Source organism: Peromyscus maniculatus, chromosome 18 (genome assembly GCF_049852395.1).
Source record: "Peromyscus maniculatus bairdii isolate BWxNUB_F1_BW_parent chromosome 18, HU_Pman_BW_mat_3.1, whole genome shotgun sequence".
Taxonomy (NCBI): domain Eukaryota; kingdom Metazoa; phylum Chordata; class Mammalia; order Rodentia; family Cricetidae; genus Peromyscus; species Peromyscus maniculatus.
This window is the reverse complement of record NC_134869.1, coordinates 48,721,744-48,745,240: the sequence shown is the minus strand read 5'-3', so window position 1 is coordinate 48,745,240 and position 23,497 is coordinate 48,721,744. Positions and strand designations below refer to the sequence as shown.

General features: G+C 45.1%; 1 protein-coding gene across 4 annotated transcripts in view; it reads right to left on the bottom strand.

The window, feature by feature from the left end:
• Window positions 1–23,497, bottom strand: part of Srgap1 (SLIT-ROBO Rho GTPase activating protein 1) — a 279,322-nt gene that overhangs the window by 17,842 nt on the left and 237,983 nt on the right. For 2 of the 4 annotated variants that reach the window (XM_076554167.1, XM_076554166.1), the window contains exons 11-16: window positions 22,555–22,582; window positions 19,888–19,990; window positions 16,058–16,118; window positions 15,820–15,897; window positions 13,610–13,744; window positions 2,470–2,575 (exon numbers count right to left, since the gene is read on the bottom strand). In XM_076554167.1, coding sequence (XP_076410282.1) covers window positions 2,470–2,575; window positions 13,610–13,744; window positions 15,820–15,897; window positions 16,058–16,118; window positions 19,888–19,990; window positions 22,555–22,582 — 511 coding nt within the window. Of the gene's footprint in view, window positions 1–2,469; window positions 2,576–13,609; window positions 13,745–15,819; window positions 15,898–16,057; window positions 16,119–19,339; window positions 19,374–19,887; window positions 19,991–22,554; window positions 22,583–23,497 lie in introns of all 4 variants that reach the window. The other 2 variants (XM_076554169.1, XM_076554168.1) reach the window with 1 other exon arrangement.

The window sequence follows — 23,497 nt, the reverse complement described above, 5'->3', positions numbered from 1 at the left end:
ATCTTGAAGAAAAAAAAAAAGTAGAATAAAAGCAAACCATCTTTTTTTTGCAGGGAGGCAAAGAACTGTGAGCTGAGAGCCTGCCGCTGTGTCTGCGCCCTAGGTGACAACTCATGCCACGAAAGACGCTGAAAGGCACAAGACAAAAGGGCAAATCTTAATTCTCTTATTGCCCCTTATAAGGTGGGAAAGCTCTGGGCACAGTGCTGGCTGTCTGCGACTAATTTCCCAGATGTTGACGATACTTCACAGGCGACTCCCAGCCAGCCAGCCAGTCAGCTCTTTAATGCTGGGCTTCTAACACTCAGGGAATCTGCAATTCTCGGGAGAGTTTGGAGTATAGAATGTCAGCCACCAAAGGAAATGCAAAATGCAGGCCAACAGAACACAAGGGGGAGGAGAGAAAAAGGAGACTCCATCGCCTTTGTGAGGCAGTGACAGATACTTAGCATCCAAGACACCACCTGACGGGGTACCTCAGCCTTTAATGGAGATCAAGAGATAGTGGAGAGAGGGAAAATGCAAAGAATGATCCCCACAGCTACCAGATGTCCTTCCCTTCTGCCATTTCTCAAGTATACAAAAAAAAAAAAAAAGGGCCTCCCATTGCCGCCAGGCGACCGACCGAGTGACACCTTGAAACACCGGGTTAGGGGAAGAAGTGAGATCCTGCAATAAGAACTGCCCAGTTTTCAAAACTCACACCTGAGCTCAGTGGGAAGAGTTGGGCTTAATCTTTCTAGGTCTTTATTTTAGTCCTGGCTTGAAGAACATAAATTCGAGTTAAACTGTGACTTCCCAGTTTTGATTTTACAGGAGAAAAGAACCGCTCACCCCCCTTTTCAGGATTCCCGCTTCAAGCATCCTGGGTGGGGGTGGGGGTGGGGGAGCGGGGCTCATCTTTCTGCGCAGGCATCCTGTGGGCAGAACCAGTGAACGCAGTGCCAGCTGCCCGACGGGTGAGGCCTTTGCCATCCACCTGAGCTTCGCCAAGAGTTACATTAAAGCCTGGAGAACTTCCTTGGTTGGAACACTGCTTTCCTAGGCCATGGTGGGTCATCACTCACCAGTTCACAGCAGGTTTTGCCCTGGAGTGTCAGAAACACTGGACAGGAACAGCACTGCTGACCCCCTGGGGGGCCACACCAGTTGTTGGGGGAGGGGAAGCATGCATTTTCAAGGTGATCCTGGCCTCTGACAATGTTTTGGGTGACCAGGCTTAGTCAAAGGTAGCCATGGGCAGCAACTGTTTATGGTAGATGCACTTCATATCCCTTTTTAAGGTAGCACTTCTGTCCAAATGGCCTCTTACTGTCCTTTGGGAATGTTTTAGGTACCCTAAGGTGAGCCATAAAGCCTAGTTCTGTTCTCCCTGTAAGCAATTCCCTAATGTATGCTCTGTGGCTCTTGTGGCCAATCTGAGTGGGTTTGATTTTAGGACTAGCCAGCAGGGTTGTCATGAGTCTCCATGGCTCCTGTGAGTGAAATACAGGTGAAAAAAAAAAAAAATCCTCATTTGAAGAAGGGAAGAATCCGTACTAGAGGGAGAAGGCATGTCCCTCTGCTCACTTAGCTGTTGACTCTCAGGAATTGTGAGCATCTAGCTGCTTAACTGAAATGTGGAACAAGAGGAAGACGTTTAGATGGGATCTGAGGGAGACTTGCCTATGGAACCCACTCGTCAGCAAACAGCGCAACAGAAAACCAAGTTGCCCCATCAAGAATCAAGTTTCTTTGTAAACCATGTTAGTGTTTTCTTAAGATTCCTGTTTCAACATTGTAGCGAGAGACTGCAAGATAAATACTTTGTTCTTGACGAGGCCTCATTTTTTTTTGTTTTTTGTTTTTTGTTTTTGTTTTTTGAGACAGGGTTTCTCTGTGTAGCTTTGCGCCTTTCCTGGAACTCACTTGGTAGCCCAGGCTGGCCTCGAACTCACAGAGATCTGCCTGTCTCTGCCTCCCGAGTGCTGGGATTAAAGGCGTGCGCCACCACCGCCCGGCTTGACGAGGCCTCGTTACAGTGAATTTGTGAAAATGCTGCTTTTGGATGGATATCTAAGCCATCTCCAGTCCCCCTCCATCCCCGACTACAACATTAAAAAAAAAAAAAGAATTTTTTTTTTTTTTTTTTTTTTTGCTAGAAGGTGGTTTACATCATTTTGACAAAAACATTTTTGACATGAACTCTGCATGGAAGTTGGAAAAAAAATCCCACATATTTCACTACAAAGTGTTATTTATAACAGTATTTTGGATATTTTACATGTACAGCCAGCCACAGTTTCTCCAGATTTTTCATGTAACATAAAAAGTCCTTGATCTCCCGAGGTAAAAAATGGTCCCTCAGCTTACATTCAATCGCTCCCCCTTTGACTCTGCTGATAAATGGAACTCAACACACATCTTACAGCATCCAAGAACACAGACAGAATGCAGATGGGCATTGTGACAGAACACTGGGGTACTTACTGATTGAGGAAGGCAAACAGGTACCTCATCACTGTGAGGACCGACCTGGGCAAGGTCAAGAGGAGTTTGCGGATGTGAAGCGCCCTCTCATAGAGATTATCTATTCCTGCAGGACAGAGAGGACACGGTCAGAGTCCCTTCAGGTCACATTTGGAGCGGATCTTTGCAGCACCCCTTACAGGGACACACTCAAACCTCAGCGGCACCTTGACCATCGCAGGAAGCAGTCGCTAGTGTGTGCCACGTCTCCAGGGGTGGTGTCTCCCCTGACCTGTCAGCATTCACTGTTTTCCCGGAATTGACTTGCTTGTGGTCCTTACCTGCCTTCCTGCCCCTTTCTCTACCTCGTTTTTTTGAGACAGGGTCTCACGTAACCCTGATGACCTCAAACTCAAAATCCTTTGGTCTTTACAAGTGTTGGGGTAACAGGCATGGACCACACTGGTTTATTTTGTGTGATGGCCGTGGTCTTGACCTTGAGTAATTTAGAGTCCTTTAGCATTTAGAAACCACTTCTCTCTATATTGTGAGTGCTATGTTTGGCCACTCATATGGTACCAATGCCTTCTTCTTCTTCTTCTTTTTTTTTTTTTTTTTGTTTTTCGAGACAGGGTTTCTCTGTGTAGCTTTGCGCCTTTCCTGGAACTCACTCTGTAGCCCAGGCTGGCCTCGAACTCACAGAGATCCGCCTGCCTCTGCCTCCCGAGTGCTGGGATTAAAGGCGTGCACCACCACCACCCGGCGGTACCAATGCCTTCTTGCTGTTTGTGAATTAAGCCAGCTTTCTGGAATATAACAACACCAATACATATCTATCTATCTATCTATCTATCTATCTATCTATCTATCTATCTATCTATCTATCTATCCATCCACCCATCTATCAATATATATTAACATATATATCTATATATATCAATGAATATATAGATATATACACACAAACACATATCAATGTATCTATCCATCTATCAATAAATATCAACATATATCAATATATATCTATATACACAGAAACATACATATATTGCATCTATTAATCTCTATATATATCAACATATATATCTATATGTAGATATACACACATATCAATGTATCTACCTACCTACCTACCTACCTACATACATACCTATCTACCTACCTACCTACCTACCTACCTCAGTGTTCTGAAATAACTTTGAAGCTCTCCTGTGATTTTGTATTATGGTTGGTCCTTAACTGCTCTGAGATACTGATGTATCAGACTCTGTCCTGAGCGGCTAACACCATGTCACAGGCTTCCCTTCAGGCTGTTTCCTTCTTCCTGCTAGTGGCGACCTCATCCAGTCTCCAGGCTGTGATTGCCAGTTCTAACGTGGCGACCCTCTTCCCGCTCCCCTACTTCAGTCCATCTCTGGTGGTCCCATCACTGATTTTCTCACTGCTCATTTCCCTAGGAGGTTTTAGCAGTTCTCCCTTGGATGACTATGGATCTCTCCCACCTAGTTTCTCTTTCGAATTAAGTTGTGGGGCTCGACCTTGACTTGGGTTCACATGAGGAGGGTTTCAAAATCACTGGGATTCTTTTGGGCAGCCAAGGTTGGAAACTGTGGGCCTGATTACTCATAGCAAGCTCGTTTTCCTGGAATTTTGAGTGCTGACTCAAGCCGCCTTCTATTCAGTATTAAAGTGGGCATTTTGTTTTATATATACTCCATGCGGCTAGAAAGGTATGAAAAATATCGGAATATTTTTGCTCAGTCACAAATCAGTCTGCAGCACAGCACACGGTTTATCAGGGTGAGTGGGAATGAACCACTGTGGATGCCTCAGCTGGACATGGCACCTGCTCAGCTCCCAGAAAAGAGGAGTTCAGAAACCCTCTCCCTGGAATGTGAAAATATCATATGATTAACATTCCTGTAACATTTTTGTTCTTTTAACCCGAATCAGTAACTAATAGTATGAGTGTAGTTATCATGAATTAGATATGAATATTTTACTTTCTTGTTGATAATGTACTTTGAAATGGAAAAAAAAAAATCCACCCATCAATAGGACTCAGGGGGAGGCAACATCTACCGAATACAAATACATGTTTAATATATTTTCCAAGTAGTGGTCTTGATTATTTCTTCTGGGGAAAAAAAAGTGTAACATACTTATTTTTTTTAAAGTTTTAAGCAGGTATAGAAATTCAGGCCACAAGAATGCAATAATTAAGTTGTCAGTACTGGCATGCTTGTAGTCCCAGGAGGATCAAAGCAGCAGCTCAGAATAGGCAGTTTACCTCCTACAACAACCTGGAGTGGAACCTGGGGACCATACTGGATGGAGACTGAAGATGAAATACTTGAAATGAGGTGGTCTGCAAGTTACGGAGACGCTAAGTCGGGGACTGTGTATCCAGGACACTGGATGCTGCAGGGTTGTTTTTGTTTTCATTTTTTTTAATTAAGAAATTTTCTACTCACTCTACATACCACCCACAGAGCCCCCCTCCTCCTACCCCCAGCCCTCTCTCCCAAGCCACCCCATATTCCCCACATCCCCCAAATCAAGGTCTCCCATGGGGAGTCAGCAGAGCCCGGCACACTGAGCCTAGGCAGGTCCAAGCCCCTTCCCACTGCACCAAGGCTGCTACAGGCTTTTTAATGTCACAGATTAACTGGTTGAAGGCTTATTAACTGAGCAGCTGACTTTAGAGAGTCTAAGGTGGTTGCTGTTCTCTGTTGAAAAGAACCATCCCTCCCCGAGGTAAAATCGTATACATTATGCTCCATTCTTAAAAATTAACACTGAGGGCCGGAGAGCGAGCTTAGAGAGCTTTGAGAGCTCTTGCAGGGGACTCAGGTTCGGCTTCCAGTACACACTGCCTGTAACTCCAGTACCAGGATCCGATGCCCTCCTCTGGGCTCCTGGATGCATGTGGTGTACATCAACTCATGTAGGCACACACACAGACACATAAGTCACAAAACTCAAACAACGTGGAATTTAGTGGCACTTCCCCACTACCCATCAGAGAACTTTGGTTGATCGACTTTATATTCATGCTCTAAACCAAACAGTTACAAAGTTTACTATACCCATGGAGATAATACACTGAAGAGATAAGTTGTCTCACTATTATTCCCAGGTAGGCAGCGACCTCTGCTCTTGGATGGCTATGTATAAAGGCATCTGCCAGTTCTGATGAAACCAAGAAAGACCATGTGCCACTTTTTATTGAAGATTTTTTTTTTTCTTATTTGGTTTTTTTGAGATAGGGTTTTTCTGTGTAGTCCTGGCTGTTCTGGAACTCGCTCAGTTGACCAGGCTGGCCTTGAACTCACAGAGATCCACTTGTCTCTGCCTCCCGAGTGCAGGGATTAAAGGTGTGCACCACCACTGCCTAGCCTATATAATTATTGTGAATGTCTGTCATATCTTGTAAAGGGAATGCCACTCCAGAGGTGAAGCAAGGTGAGGTCACAGCCTCCAGAAGCGTTAGTCTGATGTTAAGAACCTCTTAATCTGTTCTAAACTCAGTCCCTTCTCTTTGGATGCAGTTTCAAAATTTACACGAGATTCACAGTAACATTATTTGTAATAGCCCAAAGTGGGAGCAACCCAGATATTTATAGACAGATGAGTGAATAAGCATCATGTGGCCTAGACATGCATTGGAATATTACTCAGCTCTAAAGAGGAAGGTCATTCCATGGATGAACCATGAGGATGCTGTGGGAGCCCGTTCCGGGGTTCCTCGTGGCTTTACCCAGCAGGTCCGAATAGAGGATGATTAGGACCACGGGCCTGAGTGCAGGTGTCTGAGATGGTCTGCACTTGGCTGTGCTGGGGGAGGAGGTCTTTTGCTCCACCCCTTGGCGTCTCTATAAAAACCCTGGACCAGAGACAGTCGGGGCCCGATGGAATAGGTTCCAGGCCCTCTCGAGGCTATCCTTTATTTTCTATCTGTTTATCTCTGCGATGCTCCGCTATAAATCCTTCTATCTAATATTTCCTGCTGTTCGCACTCAAGAAAACTCTGGGAAGCTGTGGGGGTGGTGGGTAAACGCCCCACAGGATGCCACTCTAAGCAAAGCAAGCCGTACACAAAGGGACCATTATGATGACATGGTACCATTTCTATGAGGCCGAATCATAAAGCAGAGATGCAAGGGCCTGGGGGAAGAGAAGAAAGAAGCAGCTCTTGTTTGATGGACACAACGTTTCCGTTTGGGAAGAAGCAGCATTCTAGAAATAAACAGCAACAATGGATTCACAATGCTGGGGAGACATCTGACTTCGCCGTACACCCAAAGACGGTGAATTTTGTCACGCATTTCACCATAAAAGAAGAAAACTGGGGAGCCCCTAGGGTGCAAATGCAAGGTTTAGATGTGAACAGCAATGGGGATAAAAGAGGGACCCCAAAAGATGACAATAGATTTTGTAATGCCAATGTATGATGCCTGCAACTACAGTCCACATACACACAGACACAGAAAGAACCATTGTTGGTGTTCTGGAAGTTGATGCAAATGCATCCGTACCAAGGCCTCAGTCCTACAATGGGCACCTAGCTGTTTCCTGGTGGGCTGAGCAGGAGGCTTGTGTGTGCAGCCTACAGGAGCTCAGCTCTGTTACAAACAGCCCACTTCCTCTCCCGAGTGCAGTTGGCAAGGCTGAATTTGGGGGTGCCACCAACACACTGATTAACGTGTGCTTCTGGTTGGCAATTTATGGCCCTTCAGCTGTACTGGACAGAAAGACGGCTCTTTTATTCTCCACCAAGGAGGCATCAGGAAAACCAGACCTCTTCTGGACTCCTTTCAAGCTGGGTTTTGTTCCCACCATCGAAGACCTCACGTCGTTAGTGAAAGTGGCAGGCGTCCAACCTTCGTCATGCATGCAAAGCTCCCAAGGTGAATTTATGTTCTCTTCCTAGCAACTCAGGGCGCTCACGCCAGCCTCCCAACTCCACAGTGCCGCAAGGTGACAGCTCCAGGAACGTGCGCGCATGTGAAAAAAACGCCACAAAACTGGAGCTGGTCGAGAAGACGACAACAAGCCCCAGTGGCCACTGATCCCTCACGTGGGTTCTTTGGTGGCGCTCTTTGCTAAAGGATCCATCTGCCAGGAAACAAATAATACACCACAAGGCAGCAATTCCTCCTTGGGCGTGAAGACGAGGGAAGGGAAGCCTTTGGTGGCCCCATACAGGAAGGAACTCTGAAAGCAGGCACAGGCACGCAAGTATTTGAGTCCCAGGGACCCACCATCAGCTTTCAGGGTGAGGTGACCAGTCTCAAGGTAGACTTAGGTTCACACTACCGACAGTGAGGCATGACTCAGTCGCTTGTGTGACTAAAAGGGAAAGAAAGAGCGGAGGTGTGTGCTGATGCATTCAGGAGGATCTTCGCGAGTTACCGCTAGCTTTCCAAGGGAAGAGATACACACACGGAAAGCTCTGTAAACAGCTGATGTCTTTCCTCCTCTGGTTCACCAGCAGCACTTAAAAAAGTACATATTTTATATAAATCACAAATAATAACCCCTGATCTGCTGACTTTATATCGAGCACAGGAGAGAAGCCGAGTCCTTCCTTTAGAAATCTCCAGACAGCGTCACCTATTGGACACTGAGCTGGCAAGCATTTTCAGAGATCAAGGAAACCTCAAGAACACAATTCTATGTCATCAAATAGAAACGGAGAATCTGAGAAAGAGAGAGAGAGAGCGTGAGCCGCGGAGTACGTCAGAAAAAGCCGACAATTTATACCAGCCGCAACATAGAGTGTCTGGAAGAGTTCAAAAGCTCGGGGGCTGGGAGGATGGCTCAGTGGATAAGAACGCTTTACTTCTCTTGCAGAGGGGCTGTGTTCAATGCTCAGGTGGCTCACTCTAGCTCCAGAGGGGGCCCTGTGGCTTCTAAGGGCACCTGCACTCACAGACGCAGGCAGGCACACACAAATAATAAAGAGTTCAAAGGCTTTTTTTCCACGAAACAACCAAGAATGGACAATAGTTACATGCACAAAGAAACACAAGTGAGTATTCTGTATGTTCCTAACTCTCCAGAGCCAATACAAATGTGTAAAAGTAGGACTTGTTACGTAAAATAGAAGCCACCATATGACCACTAAAAACCATATTAAAAGTATAAACTCACGAAGGTAGCACACCATAATTTAACTTACAACAGCATTACTAAGCTACAATCCACACATCACATAATGTGCCCATTTAAATGATAAAGCTAATGAACTTGATATGCCAGCGTTATACATCATCTCCATCAATTTTAGAATGTTTTCATCATTTTGAAAAGAAACTTCATACTGTCTAGCTGTGACGTAGTAGGATGATTTTTTACTGAAAGCGTGTAGGAAGGATATACTCAGACAAGGGATGATTCTTTCCTAACGACATAGGGTGAATGCTGATTATGACACGCACTACGTGAAAGATCCACTCACAAAGACCACAGGTGTGCCGGTCCATTTATGTGAAATGAACACAAAGTGAAATCTCTCTACAGAGAGAGAGCAGGTTAGCGGTGGCGGGGTCTGGGGGTGGTTAGGCTACAGGTGGATGGAAAGCGAATGCCAGGGTTTGCTAATTGGGCTTTTTTTTCTGAGACAATGAAAACATCATGAAGTCGATAATGATGATGGTTGTTTAAAACTACCCTCAGTGGATGAACCATACACTATGAGAACTATGACATAAAGCCGCTTTTGGACGTATGTATCACATACATTGGTACTATGTGCACTATCTGGGAGGCACTGAAAGAGCCGCCATTCTCCCCACATAGAGGACCGATGGATGTTCTCAGTTTATTTAATAATTTTCAACAGTGATCATAGATTAATTGCGTAATAAAAACTAACTGTAAAAAAGCACGGACTGCCTACTTGATGGTTCTGAGAAATCGCTGACTGTAGGGTAAAACTGGTCTCAGGGTTATTCATCTCCTGTGTTAACAGACAATGTGAGGATGTTTATCACACACAAAATGTTTCTCACGCAACTGCTTCTCTCTGGGCAGCGGGGTTATCATTTGTTCTACGTGTTTCTAAGGCGTTTCCAACCACTTTGAAATGATCAACTACCGTTTCGTGATAAGAACTTTGATGAAGAAAGGAGGAGAATTTCCAATCTCCCAAAGACACATACACACTGATACAGGAGATTATGCCACAGGGAAGACAGCTGGGGCCGGTGGAGGGAGCTGGACCAGGCGAGCAGCAGGAATTGTTAAAGCTGGGTGATTAATTATAGGGAGGTCACTGGGTTACGGTCTCCTGTAGATGCTAAGAAGATGGAACACCACAAGAGGTAAGGACAGAATAGCTCCACGCTGGCTTCAAAAGCACTGCGTGCACACGGATGCATAAATGCCCAGAAGGAACACATCACCGATTCTCTTCGGGTGGTGTGGCTTATGGGGGACAGTATTTTGTCCTGTGTGCTTTTTGTGTATTTTTTAAGAGTTATTTCTGTGACAGAAAAAAATCTCCTGCTATAAAAATGTTTTCTCATGTCTAAGAAATCACCTAAGTGATAATACATTATGCAAAATGGAGTGTCCTGGGCCCACGACCAGGCCAGGAAAAAGACATCCATGCCTTACTTGAATAATTGCTTGGCTGGATACCTCAGGAATCCAGAACCATGATGCATGGTCCTGCCGCAAGCTGCCCAGACTGCGGGTGTGACCTGGAGCTCTCACGAAGCCTTTTAGAAAGCAGCCAGTTTGAAAAAGCAAAAACCAAAACCATGTTTGGGTGAGAACCAGAGAAACAAGGAAGCCCGCCATTTCCCAACGTGTTATTTAATTGGACTTCATCACGAGTCAGTCATTCTTTCAAAGAAATTTCCAGGGAGGTGGGGAATGGATCGTGTACATTAGCCACAGAGAACGCTGTTACAACCCACCACCCCCCTTTACTCCACACATCTAAGCTTCCCAGGAGTGAGGCTCTTCAGAGACACACAGAGAGGATAGCAGCCCGTGCACACACACAGGATTCTTTCAAACCATCCAGAAATAGGTAAGCAGAAAGCTGTCGGGGCTTTAGGAACTTACATAAGCTCCTAGGAACGATGAGAGTGAGACCTTCCCACGTGAGCTGTCACACGAAATGACCTTAATAGGAAAATCAAACTCAACTGCCACAGCGCTTACGATATCACAGGTAAAAAACGGGCTATTACCCTGAGATGCTCCGCACTAGAACCCTCATCCCAGCATCCCCAGCAATTCCGACTTATGCTGCAGACACTCATAACCATAGTCTCTTTCTTGCCAGATTTTAAGTTTCTTGAGAGCAAGAATCAAGTCTTCGAGTCGCCAGAAAGCTCTGCGTATTGCAGACAACACGCCAGTTTGATTTAAGGAGTCAAAAGTTTCTAGTATTGGGTACAAGGATGTAAGCAAGATGTCTGAGTTCAACCTCTGGATCTGAGTTAAAAGATCGGAAGTCTGGCTGCGGTGGTGAGACTCTGTAAACCCATCACCTTACGGGGAGACAGGAGGGTCACACTGGAGGATTGTGCCCGAGTGTGCAGAAGAGCGGACCTGGAGTAGAAGGCAAGAAAACAGCTGGAGAGATCCTGCTTCAACCGAGGGGAAGGAGAGGGCCAGCTCCTGAAAGCTGTCCGCCATATATGCTCCATAGCTCTGTCTGTCCGTCTCTCACACACATAACAGCAGCAGCAGCAACAACAACAAATTTGTAGTATCGGTGAGGGAGATCTAATAATGAGTGGTATGCCATTCTCAAAGAATTCACTGGAAAGTTAGGGGGAAATGCAGGCATGCCAGGGTCATGCTGGAAAGAACAACCGCTGATCGGGAGATCCATCAGTATTAGCCAGGAGTCGTCTCCTTTTAAAGAGGTTAGAGATCGGAAGGGAAGGGCTTGTTATGTCAAGGCATGTTATATAAGGGGAGGTCCAAAACCGAGTCCTTGAAAGTCCTCCCATTCTGAAGAACGGTCCACTAAACATCATCAGACTTGTGAGGGAAAACGTGAGTGAAGAAGACTGCTCAGTGAGGACAGATAGGAGTTTGTAAGCAGAGCGTTCCCAAAACCACTCACATCCTAGTCACAACCCCAGCTCAGTTAAACCTCAGGCTGCAAATGCACCCGGAAATCTGCAGCCCTGACATCTCCTGTGTCTTCTGCAAGACATGCATCTTGGAACCGGGACGCAGCTTAGTGGTAGAATGCAGGACGCTGGGTTTGAACCTCAATACTGGAAAAAAATAATACAAAACAAAAACCCACCAAGACCAGGAAGATGTATAGACGTGCAAGCCAGATAACCTGAGCTGGACCCCTGGATTCCACAGTGGAGGAGAGAACTGACTCCTGAAGGCTGTCCTCTGATCTCCATGATCACCATGACATGTGTGCCCTACCATCACACACACAAACACACACACACACACACACACACACACACACACACACATACACACATATGAGCACATAAACAAATAGTAAACAAAAAATTCTATGTATTTTTCATTTTCTCTTTCATAGTCTACCTATTTTGCTAAGTCTGATTTGCTGAAAAAACCTTGACTGATTATTGCAGAAAAGTCACGCTGGAACCAGTATGTTTTGGACACAGCAACTTAATTTCTAAAGGCACCTGAAAGAATTATGCCAGAAACATTCGGCAGAACAGCTGATGGCTTACGTGGTTGTACTAGGTATCGGCACGCGCGACCTGAGTTTTCCTTAGGCACAGCCATCACAGAAGTGACGAGGACTAGCGACATCGATGGAGGCTTACTTTGTCTAAGTAAACACAAAACACTTGCCCTGAATTACCTCATTTGTTCTTCACATAGACTCTTATGAAGTTAAAGAAACACGCTATTTAATAAGATGAAGCATGCATTCCACCCAAGTTTACAAAGCCTGCAACGCCAGGATCTGAACCTAGATCTTCCTGACCCAGTGACCCCGGTTAGTAACACCAGCGATGGGATACCATTTCTCACCCGTGAAAGTGTAAGATGATTCAGTAACGCTAGCTGGTGATGCGGGCTCGGGGTCACTGCCCAGTTGCTGCGTTTTGGTTGGCGTTGATGTCTATCCTCAGGAAACCACAGAAAGACTTAACCTCTCTGGCAAGGGCATGAGGAACTTTCTGGGCATGGCCAAAGAAGAATTCTAGAGACACCTTCAGTTCAGTTCTTTGCAGCGGGACTGGCAGTGGGATGGGCATGGGGGTGGGTGGGTGGTGGTGGTGGGTGGTGGGTGGGGGGGAAGGTGAGGGCGTGGGAGAGGTGGGGGGGTGGAGTTAGGGGAGGTTGCATTGTTATGTGTGAAATGAGGTCAGCTGACCTCCCTCCCTGGAAACATGACTTGGAGAGGTACTGCATTTACAGACTCACGAAATCCGACTGTGGTTAGTAACTAATGCTTGCTGTCATGATTTTCAGCTTCCTCTGTGAAGTGTCAAAATCCCCCACTGAAGAAAAAAATACCAGTGCTTGGCTAATGACTAACTCGGGCCTCATAATATATTGCACACAATCTGCCTATTGGCTCTGGCTCCCTGCTGACAGGTAATAGGCACTGGGTGTTCTTGTACCGTACAAATGGCCTTTCATCTCATTTTACCTTATTCCTTGAAGGAATAGTAAAAGATCTTTTAATGTCAATTGAGAAAATCAAGAATGAAAAGGCTACATTTCCAAGCCTATATTGTTTTCCTCTCACCGGGCACCTTTTTTTTTTTTTGTTTTCTTCTTTTTTTTTTTTTTTTTTTCTGGTGACCAAGCGATCAGCACCCAGATCTATGAAGCCTGAGGGTGTTCAGAAGCAAAGTCCACTCAGCTTAGGGTGAAGGTGTGACTCACACGGGACCCAGAATGGAAACGAATGGCCTCAGAGGTTTGGTGGTGATGGAGTTAATGGGTGTGTGTGGTGTGTGTGTGTGTTGTGGTGTGTGTGTGTGTGTGTATGTGTGTGTGTGTGTGTGTGTATGTGTGTGGTGTGTGTGTGTGTATGTGTGTGTGTGTGTGTGTGTGTGTGTGTGTGTGTGTGTGTAGGTGAATGAGGGTAGTTGGTGTTTGCAGGGAGTTGATGAGGAAAAGAATTCTGTTGAGAAAAGACAGAGAGACAAGGAAGAGAGGAAAGCTTACTTACTGATACAAGAAATCAGGTCATTAAACCTTTCCTTAGGAAAGAGGGGGTTTTCCAGCCCCCGGAAATAGAGCTTCAGAACGCCGGCCACAGAGTTGATGTCATGGTTACTCTGGTCGTCAGCCAAAGGATTCTCACCTAAAAAAAGAAAATTTGTTATATACACGGCACTCCTTTTCTCTCTCAACAAAATCTGAGTGTATACACACACACATACACACATACACACACACACACACACACACGGGAGCATATGAGTCTTTTTAATTTTGCTCTCTGAAAGATTACATGGTACTAAAATTGAAATAATTGGTTTAGATATCCTACCCCGTGATTAACCTAAAAATACTTGGCTAAAATAAAGCTTAAAAAAAAACTTATGCTACCAAACACTCTCTTACAACTTGCCCAAATCTTAAAATAAAATATTGTAGGGTTTATAATTTTACCCAGTTTTTTTTTTTTAAGCTAAAATCAGTAAGCTTAGGTTAACATGAACTAAAAAAAAAAAAACTACATTCAGTGTTTCTTATTCCTCTGGGAGAAAGATATAGTTGAGTTTGGTCTGGCTATGCAACACGGGTCAGCAAAATTTACCAGAAATAGCCAACACGGACTGAACACCTGCACTAAATAAGCAGGGGTTTGCAGAGGTGCCAGGGTGTGGGCACAGAGTTATCTGAAAGTTGCTTTCAACAGTGGGAGGCTCTGGGACCAGCAGAAGGGATTTGAAAATGTACCCTTACTTGTACCCAGGAGTTTATGTGGAAAGTGAATATCAAAAAAAAACAAAAAAAAAAACAAAAAAAAAAAAAAGAAAATTGATCACACACAGAATTACTTTTCTTGATGGCAAATGGGTGAAGCTGCTAGTCGGCTCCTTACCCTACCTTCTTGGGAATCTCAACGGGACGTCTTCAGAGCACCATCCAACTCCACTGGACACTGGCAGGCAGGGGCTTCCTTCCCACAGTTCACAGAGCGGTCATTACACTTCAACACATGCTTGCCTTTGGGGGAGCTTATTCTCAGGGGCCTCTTATTTCCCTTCCCTGCTTTCTAGGCCAAGGAATGGCCAAACAGGAGCTCAGCAGAATCACTTGTATTATTATTATTATTATTATTATTATTATTACTATTAACTATTATTATTATTATTTGTTTTGCCCTTTGAGAGAAAAACCTCACCTAGGTATTCAAAAACAAAAGGAATTTCCAGGAGTAAATAACAAAGCATTCACTAGTCTGTGGTGGCCACCAAGAGCTTAGCCTATGCTTAACCACCTCCACCTGGCCTTCACCGCAGTGTAGGTAGTGTGGCATGCTCAGCTGCTGCCCGGAGACTGGTCTGTCCCATGTGCACTGGTCGGAGACTTTGAAACCAGAAAAATCCACTGTGGTGCCTAGTTAACCTCCTCAGCCAAGGCTTCCAACTTCAAGGGGCTCTATGGCAACTCTAGGTCAGGGAGAATGGGACACACAGGGACACACACGGCACACATCTCCACGCCATCACCATTCTGCATTTCTGCCCTGACTGCCAAGCAGAGGGAAGACACAGAGGAACCCGGAAGTAGATGCACTACAAATCATGACAGTTGGAGAACATTAATAACCAACAGCTTTGTTAAAGGGCCAGGAATTTTCACAGGTCAAATCTAAACCACCTAACAACCCTACAGTTTTGCAGATGAGGAAACAGGTCAAAATAAGATTGGAGCCTTTTGGCCAAATTCCACCATCAATAATAAAAGAGACTCTGATTCAACTCCGGGTCTTCCTGACGCTAGGTCGGTGTATGGCTTTGCTAATGATAATGTACTCATTAATGGTTTCGTACAACTTGTGTCTCAGCCAATTAGGAACCTAGAGAAGGCACTGACCCAGGTCACAGGAAGTGGGAAGGAGATGTCCCACCCCTCACTATGAAGGCTGAGCCAGCCTATCCCTTGTAGAACCCTGTCAGGTGCCACCTTGACACACGTCATGGACAGTCTTTGTGAACCCTAAACCAGGGGACAAATCTCATTGGCTTTTCTGCTTTTCACAGGAACAACTCATTGCCCACGGCTCCCACAGTGAAGCCCGTGCAAGACGGAGGTTTGTGTGTGTGTGTGGGGTGCTGAGCAGAGTTGAGTGCGCCGGGCAGAACACAGAATTCTGAAAAGTGGGTTTTTACCATGTTTTGCTTATGGGTACAGACATACAGTTACCTCTCTCAAAGGAATTCTTGATATCATTCACCTCCACCTGGGAACCAGACACTCTGAAAATCCCCTGATGCTGGAGACCTACGGGTGACAGAGGAAGAGCGTGAGAAACTCCCTCCTCACCTCCCCCCCCCAAAAAATCTCTTTTTTCCTCAAGAATAAAACGCCAGCAAAAGGACAGGCTTACTGAAACAAACCCACTACCTGCTCTTAAATGAGGATTCCGTGAAGACGGGCTTACCATAGAGATTAATGAACCGGATGGAGCTTTCCACAATTAGAGGGATAACCTGGCCTGAGTCCTGGGGAGAGAGACAGAAACCAGCCATTGTCAGAGGAGAAGGCCGAGTCCCATGGAGAAATAAGATTCACAGTTCAGTCATTAGCGTGGCTTTTGCCCTAGTCAGGTGACCTTTTCCGAACACACCCCTCTAGAAATTCTCCAGAAAGAACGAATAACAACAAAAAGAGTGAAAAAATATACAAGTGGACAAAGGTGTATTTCAGTTCTGAAGCAAGCTAAATTAGGTGCATTTAACACAAGAAATCCTAGGTATGTTGAGAAGCGAATTCATGTTGGGAGTGGTGGCCGTCATCCCCTGAGCCAGGAGGCTGAGTCGGAGGCTAGAATGGGTAACTCCGCTGCCTCAGACAAGAGCCACAGCACCAAGACCTCACTTCATGTCTTTTCCTTATCTTTACCTCACATGCCCAAAAACGAGTAACTCATTTTAAGAGGTTATTACTCAAGACAGTCAGTGTGGAGCATGCCGGGAGAATATCGTGTGTTTCAATTGCAGCATCTTCTGTCTAATTCGCTGCTCCAGGATTCTTAGGACCCTCTCCACCACACATCACTAAGACCACGCCACCTGGATGATGGCAGTCGCCAACTGTCTTGTAGGTAATGAAAGTGTGTTACATGGTTACTTAGTCTGCATCAGAACTTACTTAGCTTCATACACTCAGCCCGTTTTAAGGATGAAGACAAGGAAGACCGCTTTGGCCTTCCTGGCCCACACCTTGTAAAATGGTCACCATCCTCTACCAAATGCTGGAAATGCTTTAAAAGCCACGTGTATAGGATGGCAGATGAGATGAAGGGGCCCAGAGGGCAGTTAAACATGTACTGATGGCATGCACTCTGTGAGTTACAAAGAAAGACCAGGGATGATGTTTCTCATGGACTTTTAAGACCACTCTTTTAGGAATTAGATCTTTCCAGGAAACATGGGACTTGAAAGGGATTAGCTGGTGTCGGGCACACACTCCTGAGGAGTTTCATTCGGAACTTGGTTTTAACACACTAGGACAATTCAGACCGGTTAACTTTCCCAGGCCAGCTGGGCAGGGGACACTGGGAATAATGCATCTCGGCAGTCCAAACTCTTCCCACTGTCTTTATCGTCTCCAGAGTAGGCAATGTGCTTCTTAAGACACAGTTTTATTTTCAAGCTTTAAGGCAACCAGGGTATAAACCACTTAATGTTCCAATTACTTCTGGAGACTGTATTGGGTTTCTCCAATTCATTAATTTGGTTGAGGATCATACGTTTTATGAATTCCTTAAAGAAGAGCCTTAAAAAAGAAAACACATTTTTAGTGAAGGCTAGCTGGCTCACGAACAGTGGGGTAATGACATGAAAATTTACTGAATACACGAAGGGGTCTTTTTCTGTAAGACCCAAGCATGGTTTAATGGAAGCAACATCTTACAGACGGTTCATGTCACACTGCAACTTAAAAGAGCAACAAACACTTAAGAGTGAGTGATGAAAGGGAACATTAGTTTACATCTCTGCCGAACTCAGCATAAAGACAAAGGACCCAAGATGAAAAGAAAATTGTTTGCACTCAGAAAGTTCTGAACAAAGTCTTCATGGTACTGTACTAAACATTTTCGTCTTGACATCCACTTAGATGACAGTTAATCTTTTAACAAAGATCAGCATCCCATTTAAGACATAGTGCACTCTGTAGTAAAAATATAACGAGCATTTTAATTTCATGGGTGCCATATGTTTGGGCTGAAAATATTTCACAAGGAGTGAGATGATGGGCTGCTTTCTGCCACCTCCATCCAAACATCTCTCTGTGTCTCCCTTTCCCCATGGGAAGATGGTTTTGCTCTTGCCTGTTTGTGGTGCAATCTGGGAGAGCTCAGGAGCACTTTCCTGAAGTGCAGAGCGAGATCTCAGTCCCTCTGGGTTCCCGGGTACCAGTGAGCACAGCTCACACAGCGGATTTTTCACAAACTAACTACCTTAGTCCTCCTTCGGTTCCTCAGTTTGCTGGCCTTTAACTGACAGTGTTTAGCAAGGGATTTTCAAAGTCTCTAATACGTGCATCGTCTGAAGCAGCTGTTCCCACACCACGCCAGGCAAGGGACCAGAGTGGTTCATCGGCCTCTGGCTTGTTGGCTTTCTCCCTCCCTGCCAGGCCATCAAGGGCACAGCTCTACTGTCTTCCTTTGAATGTTTGCCCTCATTCTGTTAATTGGCTCCTGCCAATAAGCTAGGGGCTGGGACGCTAGTTAATCAAGTCAATCTCGACAATAATTTTATATTCAATTAGCGTCAAAAGGAGCCGAGACTTGGCAATGCCTTGGTGATTTTGCTGTGTGGACTGCTCAGTGGCCCTTCACTTTATCCCAGGGTTAGGTCTCACTTTTAAGGCTTCTAGTGGCTTCTGATTTCTCTCCCTCTGTATGCACACAAGCGTGAATGTACTAAAGTGCCATATACACGGCACACACATACATCAATGCAAGCCTTTTAATTGCTAGCACACAGATTTAACAAATAGATCTATCTTTAGAGAAGTTAAGATGTCTATAACATACAAATTATGGAACTTATCAAATATTTAAAATGTCATTTTCCTACTATAGTTAGTCATCAAAAACACTGTAGCCTGCCAGGCGGCGGGCAGTGGTGCATACCTTTAATCCCAGCACTCGGGAGGCAGAGCCAGGTGGATCTCTGTGAGTTCGAGGCCAGTCTGGTCTACAGAGCGAGATCCAGGACAGGCACCAAAACTACACAGAGAAACCCTGTCTTAAAAAAACCAAAAAAAAAAAAAAAAACAAAAAAACAAAAAAACAAAACAAAACAAAAAAAAAAACCAACAACAAAAAATACCCCACTGTAGCCCATCTCATGAAATGTTATCTCTAATGGGAACATCTCTTTTTCATACAATTTACATAAAAATCCATAATTCAATATTAAATATGCATTTGGTATTTATCACTGACTTTCCCTAGCTGAAATTGGAGGCATTTGCCAAACGCCATCAGGTAAAAGCTGATACGTCCACTCTAACTGGTAAGTATTATTCCGTTTCAATTAGTGTCTGCTTCCCACAGGTTTTACTAAGTAAAGCCCATTTATAAACTGTCAAATTTCTAACTGCAAACATTTTTCTCTTAGAGACCTTAAAAACTCTAATGAAAGCCAAGCATGGGTATGACTTGCAAATGATGCCAGCTCATAGAGACCCTCGCTTCCCTCCGGCACAATACCTGATGTCTGGCGTGAGAGTTCCTTCGTCCCCGGCTAGAAGCATTATCAGAAATACAGGATGAGAAAGAAGGCAGAGAGTAAACACAGCAGAGATACAGACTTCAGGGCTGTACAAAATTTGTCCAATATAATGAATTCCTTAAGTCACGAGAAAGCCAGACTCGTGCCTTGCTTCAGAGCAAGGCTACGGACAGATTTTAAAAACATATACACTGTGCCGTCTCATGTGCACAAGTAAGGAGAAAATATTTTATCAAGTTTACCTTTTCTTTTTCCTACAGATTTTGGCTTGGAAAAAGAAAAAAAGGGGGGGGCATTTTCTTTTACCCAGATGATAATATTGTCCGCATTAATTTTTTTTTCTCCAGAAGGTTCTCAATCCAAATATTCATTCCTCTCTGACTTCAGGAAATATTATATTGCTTTTTCTGGGAAAGCAAAGAGCCCCAGGACAGACTCGACTTAATGACCTGCCTCCTTCACGGGAGGCTGAGACCATTATAGTGCGAAGCATGGAGGTCAGGCATGAGGCTGGCTGGTGCAGTACCTTGACGAATGTCTCCAAATCCCCATTAAACAACTTAGCATTATACTGGGAGCGGGGCCTGGACTTCCTGTGTTTCTGGGGCTTAGGGGGGACGTTTGGAGGCCTAAGGGAATGGAATATAATTACTGAGCATGGTAGAAATCAGACAATAAATGAAATACCCTTAGGTCATATCAAAATAATAAAACCAGAGGATCCTGGGTTCCTTCCCCACCCCAGCCCAGGAGCAAACACCCCCCCATCATTTTCCTTCAGTTTAATTTTATTTATGGATCAGAAGCACATGAGCTGTTCATCCGGACTACGGTGTTCCTATGTGCAAGAACTAGCGTTTTTATTTTTATTTTTTTGTAGCTTACTTAAAAATGGTATTATAAGTTGCCATTGGGAGCTATTTAGACAAATGTTATACAGCCAGGTTTTTGTTTGGTGAATTACACACCAAAACATAATTATAATAGGGCTCTGAGAGATTTCCAAATGAGAATTTAAATGTTTTTAAGCCAGTTCCTAATTCTCCAATGCAGGTAACATCACATCTGTTCAGTATTCCTCATGCACTAATGGGATTTGATTTTATGTAAACATTTTCATTAACAGGTCATCCCTGAGAAAATTAGGGATTGGTTTCAATGTGGTTTTGGAGTGTGAAGCCCAGATTCATCCGAGTGACCGTTTTTTTTTTTTTTTTTTTTTTTTTTTTTTTTTTTTTTTTTTTTTGGTAGAACGCAGGATGCCCCTGCCCGCATTATCATCCGTGCGGCAGTAGATGACACATATTTGTGCTGCTCTGGATTCTTCTGCTTGTTGGCTTTGGTGGATAAGCTTCCAGGCTTGCTAGCACACATCCAGTGTGCCATGGGCTAAGCTGGCAAATCCCGCATCACTTCCCTTGCGCTATCATTGGAACAAGGAGGCTACTACTCCTGCTCTCTCCCTTAGAGGACCAAGATGGCTGGACTCAGTTCCTGCATCTTTGCCGGTTAACTAACTCTGCAAGGCAGACCGGAGAAGGCTCGCCATGCCTATGGACTGTGCAAGCCCTTTGTGAGCCTGTTCTTTAGATGGGCGGCCTTTTAAGTTCATTTGGCTCCAAGTTCGCAAAGCCTAGGTTAGAAATAAAAAAATCCCAAGAATTTATGGGAAACCCTGAAGAGCATCATTAGCTACTGGCACAGCAATCAACACGTGTACGGGACAAACCTGCTGATGCAGCCTTTCATGGCTAAAACCCTCAGAATCTCCTGGCAGGAGGGCTGTGACTAATGGAGTGTACAGTCAGCAGCAGCTCAAGTCCCCTGGTGCTCAGGCGCTTAAAAAGGAGCCTTTGCAAAGACACAGAAGTGTGTGGAGACCTCTCCCGGGCAGCACACCTCGTCCTTCCGCAGCGAACATTTCTGAAGTGCTTTCAGACGCTAAACTCCATGCTGCGCACGAAGGAAGGAGTGTGGCAGGCGTGAGGAACTCACACTAGCCGTCAAAAGTTTCATCAGCTCTACCGGATGACGTCGTCGTCACCTTTTCCATTATCTTGTAAATGTTGTCTAATGCCGATTTTATATTACCAAGAGGTGACTGCCCTGAGGAGACAGAGCTGTGTACCAGCGTGCAGAGGCACAGGTGTGCCCTGGCACTCTGCCATGGAGTGGGTGTGAACAGGGGGCAGCTCGAAGGCTGGGCGGGAGACAGGGAGGAGGAGCAGGTGTGTGTGTGTAAACCCCCATTCTCCATGGTTTTCAAGGGAAGGAATGGGAAGAGCATGGGAAGCAACACTTGAATTGTAGAGCTGGGGTGATTTTGGTGGCTTCTGCAGCAGGGGGGACATTCCTGGTTGTCTGGTACCTAGCAGCGGGGGGTCCAGGCAGGCGGACCTGTAGGCCCGTGTGCAAGAACCAATTAAAGCAGGCTCTGGATTGGCTAACCTGCACAGGAAAGTTACACTTGGAAGGCGGTTCTGACCATCCCTGGAAATCTGCTAACCCGGCCATCCATGGTCCCTGGGATGAACACCACCCCAGGGCATGCAAGCATCAGATACGGAACTAGAGGGCTGTCTCGAAAGGCTTCATGTGCCTCTTGTGTCCACTAGAACTCAGCCTCAAACGCGAAGTCCTGCTATGTCAACCCCTATGACGTCGTCCTGCTATAGATAGGGATGACCCCATCGAGAGACCAAAGTTGCCTCAAATGCCCCTCAACTCAAGTCAGAATCTGCTTCCAAATGTTCCAGCAAGAAGCTTGATAGTCAGTCCTTCACGGTGGGTAGAGGGACATGCAATAGGCGGTCCATGTTAGAAGTGACGTTTTCACAGGAGCTGGAAGTAGGCCATTCTTTCTATTTACTAACGCAGGTGGTACACACCCCATATCACATGTTAACTAAGTTACCAGGTCAAAAGTGTCATCGGTCTATCCAAAAAGTTAATGTGTTTGGGATTAGAACAATTAAGCTCACCCAACTCTGGGTACAAATGCTTACTAAGGAGCTTTGTGATACCGCTGAGGGCAACCTAGGCTGTGTCAGATACCACACACGTCACCTGGTGTGAACCCAAGCATCTCAGGGTGCTGTGCTTTGCCATGCCCAGACTATCTTCTGGAGTTATCAACTGCTTTTGTTAAGGAGAAAAGAAGGCGAGACAGACTACAGATAAAATATTTTCCTACCTTGTAGTCATATATTCAGCTCTATGACCTGCCAAAATAAATAAATAAATAAATAAATTAGTAAACTGGGTGGATTCAGTGGGTTCGATTTGATAATCCTGTGTATCATTGGTCCCCTTGTCTCAGGATACTGAGTTAAGAACGAGTTACAGATCTTGTAGTAGAGAAGATGTGAACGGCATATGATAACAAATAATTCAAAGTCATGATTTTCACAAAATCTCAATGCAAAATTTAACAAATTCTATAGGCTAGAGAAACATGTTCCATTTGGCAATTTGAGGTAGTTTCTTTTTCTTTTTTAAACAAGAAATAGCTCTCTGACTGTATCTTTGTGTTCAAACACAAAACACACCAAAGCATATCTAAAAGCTCCCTGCTCCTGCCAGTGATTTGTGCTGTTTTGATTGACAGAAGAGCAAATAGGCGTTGGGTCAACTCAGTTTCCCGTAGACTGTGTTGGTATTCTTTCTGGGTATGAAATCATGGCACTAGGAGGGAGCTTGGGTTCCCTATTCTGAACTGACACAGACAGCATCACCCAACGGCATTAAATTGTTCTTCAATCAACCACCAGGTAAGCTCCACGTCTTCACAGGCTTCGCCATCTAAACCACCCGCTGCTTCTCACTCATACATATGACCTCCTTATTGTAACTAACAGGACCGACGTGTTCTAGCGCGCTCACAGTCTGCGTTCACCTCAAGTGTGCAAACATCCACGGCGGCTGTCTGTTCTTCATGCACTCAGGGTGGGACAGTGTGGTAAGGTGCGGGAGAGGAGAACCGTGCAAAATGGCCTGTCTGCAAAGCATGACGTCACGGTTCTGAAGGAGCCTGAAGCTACAGCTGGCAGAGAAAGGCCATGGTGGAGCACAAACAGGTGAGCCCTGCCCATCACACGACACAGTGCTTCAGACCCACAAGACTGGACAACTGGGAG